This window comes from Lactuca serriola, chromosome 1, assembly GCF_051521515.1.
Source record: "Lactuca serriola cultivar US96UC23 chromosome 1, Lser_US96UC23_V15, whole genome shotgun sequence".
NCBI lineage: Eukaryota > Viridiplantae > Streptophyta > Magnoliopsida > Asterales > Asteraceae > Lactuca > Lactuca serriola.
The window spans coordinates 44,139,125-44,144,490 of record NC_136408.1 but is presented as its reverse complement, the minus strand read 5'-3'; the positions used below and the strand labels follow the sequence as shown (position 1 = coordinate 44,144,490).

General features: G+C 36.7%; 1 protein-coding gene across 2 annotated transcripts; it reads left to right on the top strand.

The window, feature by feature from the left end:
* The first annotated feature begins 506 nt into the window (after positions 1-506).
* RH20 (DEA(D/H)-box RNA helicase family protein) lies at positions 507-3,613 on the top strand. Of its 2 annotated transcripts, XM_079024194.1 has the most exons (11): positions 507-832; positions 1,088-1,350; positions 1,457-1,636; positions 1,730-1,891; positions 2,055-2,209; positions 2,314-2,406; positions 2,493-2,578; positions 2,663-2,889; positions 2,974-3,207; positions 3,296-3,387; positions 3,466-3,613. In XM_079024194.1, the coding sequence occupies exons 1-10, from the start codon at positions 777-779 to the stop codon at positions 3,361-3,363; spliced, it is 1,524 nt and encodes a 507-aa protein (XP_078880320.1). In that variant the 5' UTR covers positions 507-776; the 3' UTR covers positions 3,364-3,387; positions 3,466-3,613. The 2 variants fall into 2 exon arrangements, with proteins under 2 accessions (XP_078880320.1, XP_078880311.1); XM_079024185.1 differs by having other exon boundaries at positions 3,296-3,613.
* Positions 3,614-5,366: the final 1,753 nt, after the last annotated feature.

Sequence of the window (5,366 nt, the reverse complement as noted above, 5' to 3'; positions counted from 1 at the left end):
AAAACACGACGTCGTGTTGTGTTTGTGTTCAAAATTTGACACGAAATTGACAAAATTTAACATTTTTTGTCATGTTTTTCGTGTATGTCGTGTTATGTATGAATAAATATTAATTAAATACATTAATTGTTATTTCATATTATCTTTGTCGTGTCGTGTTGTGTTTATTGTTTTTTAATCGGTTCGTTTTCGTGTTAGTTAAAAAGAACCGAGATCGTGTCGTGTTCGTGTTACATAAAACCTTACAACACGATGACCCGATTTGCCACCCCTAAAATAAACCATAAAACCAACAAAAATAAAACCAAAGACAAAACATAAGCATTCTAGTCATTCATAGACATAAGTGCCACAAAGATCACGAATACATTTAAAAACAATAAAATCAAGCCATATCAAAATTGAGGAATTGAACTAAAAATACACATCGATGTTAAACCACAGAGAACAAAAAGTCCAACTTACTCTAAAATTAACTACACATTTTGTGGTAATATAATATCAAAAGCGTGATTGCGTGAATGTACCCTAGCCCGGCGTAGGGATTGCATTCAGCCTATTCACCACCAGAAATACACGAGCAGCCACAACAATCGAGCAGACCAACAACAAAACCAGGCGGTGAGGTTGAGAGCGAAGATTTTTTTACCGCGGCTAGCTACAATTCCGCCATTATTTCACAAAATTTTCACGTTAACTGAAGTTTCAAAACTTTCTGTTGGCCTTGATACAACCAATCTCCATCATCACCTCCTCGCAGCGTGCACAAACACAAAATGAGTCGTTATGACAGCCGTTCCGGCGATCCCGCTTCATATCGCGACCGCAGAAGGTAAACCCTTGTTTCATATTCGTCTTTCACTGCACATGGATTATTAGTTCCTTATCTGTTCCTATGGGGTTCACGAAGCGTGGTTTATACATCTAGGGTTTCTGAATTCCGAGTATTATGCCATAGGTTGATTTATGTTATTTAGGGTTTGAACCCCGTATCTAGGGTTTCATATTGAGGTTGAATTCTATTAGCTTGGGGTTTCTATTGGTGAAGCAAAAAGCTCCTGACCCAAGTTCTTCTTGGTTTGTTCAGTGATTCAGGGTTCAGCGGAGGTTCTGGTCTTGGCGGGTATAATTCTTCATCTAGCAAAAGGGACCATGAAAGTTCTGACACTCAGCGCAAGGTGGATTTGGAAGGGTTGACTCCTTTCGAAAAGAACTTCTACGTGGAGTCTCCAGCTGTTGCTAAAATGTCTGAAAGCGAGGTAGAAGAATACAGGACACGAAGAGAAATCACTGTTGAAGGTCGTGATGTTCCTAAGCCTGTTAAAACATTCAGCGATGCAAGATTTCCAGGTAAAAACCGAAGATGCTTGAATGCATGGTGAATCGTTATTGCATTCTCAGAGGGTTTATAAATTATAATTGTTAATTAGTTTCAATGATCCTTTGTATATCACAGATTATGTTATGCAAGAAATCGTGAAAGCAGGCTTCACAGAGCCTACTGCAATTCAAGCTCAAGGATGGCCAATGGCTTTAAAGGGTCGTGATCTCATTGGAATTGCTGAAACAGGATCTGGAAAGACTCTTGCTTATCTATTGCCTGCTATTGTGCATGTTAATGCTCAACCAATCTTATGTATGCAGTTTTCTCTTCTTTTCAACCTTTTAAATTCAAGTTTTTTCAGCATCCAATCCATTTCATCAGTCTAATATATTTACTCTTTTTCAGCTCCAGGAGATGGACCGATTGTGTTAGTTTTAGCTCCAACTCGTGAACTTGCTGTTCAAATACAACAAGAAGCAACTAAATTTGGCGCATCTTCAAAGATTAAGAATACCTGCATTTATGGTGGGGTTCCAAAGGGTCCTCAAGTTCGTGATTTACAGAAAGGTAGGTGGTGATAAGCTCAAAGATGACTTTACTACTATGGATCGGGTATATCCTAATGCTTCTTCAGCTTATTCAACATTTTCCAGCATTATATCTATCTATCTTTGTTGTGCCTAAATCACATGTTTCATCATCATTTTTTTTTAAAAATCTTTTCTTTTAGGTGTTGAGATTATCATTGCTACACCTGGAAGATTGATTGATATGTTGGAGTCTCATCATACAAACCTGAGGAGGGTGACTTACCTTGTGTTGGATGAGGCAGATAGGATGCTTGACATGGGTTTTGAACCTCAAATGAAAAAAATTGTTTCACAGGTTTGTGAATTGTGATTATTAGTTTTTAATCTTCCTTTTATATTAAGAGAAAACTAAAATATATATATATTTTTAATTTCTTATGGGTTTTTGTATATATGCAGATTCGACCAGATCGTCAAACCTTGTATTGGAGTGCTACATGGCCAAAGGAAGTTGAGCAACTTGCAAGACAGTTTCTTTACAACCCATACAAAGTAATTACTTTTTTTCTATTTTCACCATATGTTCATATTTAATCCATTTTTTTTAAAAATTTTATGGACATTTGAAATTTGTACAGGTGGTGATTGGTTCACAAGACTTAAAAGCTAACCATTCGATTCAACAACATGTGGATATTGTTACCGAGAATCAAAAGTATAACAAGTAAGCAGATCATTTTTATGGATGATTTTTTATTTTCAACTTTTTAGATGCTTTTAAATAATAAAATTTGATCAATCTTTTCAGATTGGTGAAACTGCTGGATGATATCATGGATGGGAGTAGAATTCTAATTTTTATGGACACGAAAAAAGGGTGTGACCAAATCACCCGCCAGCTCAGAATGGATGGGTGGCCCGCTTTATCAATTCATGGAGATAAAAGTCAAGCAGAAAGAGATTGGGTTTTATCCGAATTCAAAGCTGGTAAAAGTCCAATAATGACAGCTACAGACGTTGCAGCTCGTGGCTTAGGTACGTTTAATTTCTCAACTAATTATTATATAATTAATGATTCATATTGTTGATTGTTTAATATTTATAAAAATGAAAATGCAGATGTGAAGGACGTGAAATATGTGATAAATTATGATTTCCCGGGTTCTTTGGAAGATTATGTTCATAGGATTGGAAGAACAGGAAGAGCCGGGGCTAAAGGGACAGCATACACTTTTTTTACAGCAGCAAATGCTCGGTTTGCTAAGGAACTAATTGCCATACTTCAGGAGGCCGGTCAGAAAGTCAACCCTGATTTAGCGGCAATGGGGCGGGGTGCACCTCCTCCACCATCAGGTTGGTTTGTCTGGGTTTTATTTTTCCAAAAAATGACTGATTTGCCCTTTGGTTTTGTTTTTGAAGCTTTGATGTTTGATTTATATAGGCCATGGTGGTTTTCGTGACCGTGATCGTGGGCGGGGTTATGGCGGTGGTCGCTCGTCTTGGAACTGAGGAGCAAGAAAAATCACACAATGGGTATTCTTGTCTTTTCATTGTAACCGGGTGGGTGTTATCGTCCTTTTTTTTTTATTATTATTTTTTTTTATCTTGCAGTTATTTGAACTCTATTAGGAGTACAGTTGAACTTGGCGTGTGGAACTTTTTGATTATATGCTTGTTTGTCTTTTTCATTCCTGGTATTTGTAGCTTATTAGGCACTTAATCCATTTTATGAAAATTCTAATTGTAATTTGTTTTTCTTTGGTTGGAGTACCTGACAGTTGGTCAAATGCTCTAGAATCTAGATATCCCAACTACGACCGTTTATCGATAAAAAAACATTAATAACAACAAAGTTATTAAAGTAAACATGACCAAATAACATATATAAGCGTCAGTAATTTTTTTATTGACGAGTCAGAAAGGGTTAAATGGAGGTTGTTTCACATTTTTACCCGTTTGTGTAACAAAGTGGTTTTTCATGCATTTGAAATATGAATGTAGAATTTTGTATGAACGAGTAAGAAATGAAGGATGGTTATACAAATATGGACTTTCAAATTGGTTTGATAACAAAAAATGACGAAAAGGGGAGGCTTATTTCAACAAAGTAATTATTAAGTCATTTAATGTTTGGTGCTAAGGTTAGTGTGGAGTATGTTATTATATGCTATCAGATCTAAAATATCCAACTCGTTATCATAGTCTATGAAAATGTGCAACACCAAATATTTTTCCAATTTGTTTTTTTATTTGTCATAATATTTACAAAAAACATATAAATTAAAAACACATATAATTTAATTAAATCCTAAATTAAAAATAACATTAAATAACTAAAAATGATGTTACAAAGCAAAAAAAAAAAAAAAAGATAGTCCTGACATATTATCTTTGCTAGTTTGAAGAATTGCCTAATCTTCCTCGGCTTGTTGATGTAGGAACTCAAAATGCTCACGTTGCATGTCATATATTTTAATTGCGATATCGTTGTGGACGTCAAATCTTTGTTTCAGTTCCGCATGTTCTCGAAGCCTACTTTTGCTTTCCACCGCATATCGTTGAGCCCGCTTTGCCTTGTCGCACCCTATCGGTCGTTGAGGCGGGAGATCTCTTCGATGTCGTTGAAGTCGCCCGGGAGCTCATCAGTGTTGGCATTGAGGTCGATATTTGTGCATGCGTCGGAAGCATCGACCGAACCCGAGCCACGAGACCTCTTGGATTGTTGTTCCGATGATATTGGTGTTTTAAACCATTTTGGACCGTCCTTAATAATCTCCCAAATTTTTTCATGCTCGAAAACGTGACTCGTCTCGACATGATACTGCTCCCTCGCCGCTTTAAAAACATCAAAAACTTTGCTTGTGCGAGGAAAGTTTGTTGTAGATGGAATTGAACTTGTTGCATTTCTTACTGATTTGAGTCCACTTGCCACTCAACATATCGCGATTGCGATATGTGTCATCCTTCTTCAAAATTACGCGAAATTTGCCGATCACAACTTCCCAAAAAACAACTTTTCTTATATTGTTTCCCTTAGTTGAGTTTTTTGATGTCTCGCACCATGACACTGCCAACGCATACTTTTTCTCCGGTGTCCACCATGTTGGAGGTTCTTCTTCCGATTGCTCCACCGTGACCTCTTTCCCTTTCCTTCTTGCTCTCTATTTCTTGGTCGTTGGTTTCCGACTACCCTCGGCTTGCGTCTCGGGAAACGTTTGTTGAGTGGGTGGTGTTTGTGGCATGAAAGAAAATGTGTTGAAAATGTTTTGTATAGGAAATTGTAGTGGGATTAAAAAACTTGTCGGAAAATGGTACTTGTAGTGAGCTTTGCGAGTTGAGGATGTTCGTGTACGCCTTATATTGTGCAAAACCGATAGGATGAGTTGTGTTTGTGTTTGAAGGAAGAGTGTTTGAGTTTGATCCATAGTAGGTTGAATGTGAGTTTTTATTTAGCATGTTATGTAAGTTTTTATTGTTATTTTTTTCTCTCATCAAAACATATCTTTACAATA

Coding starts and splice junctions, on each gene's coding strand:
- RH20 (XM_079024194.1), top strand. CDS start 777: ATGAGTCGTTATGACAGCCGTTCCGGCGATCCCGCTTCATATCGCGAC. Junction 2,890..2,973: donor CGTTGCAGCTCGTGGCTTAG/GTACGTTTAATT, acceptor ATGAAAATGCAG/ATGTGAAGGACGTGAAATAT. Junction 3,208..3,295: donor TGCACCTCCTCCACCATCAG/GTTGGTTTGTCT, acceptor TGATTTATATAG/GCCATGGTGGTTTTCGTGAC.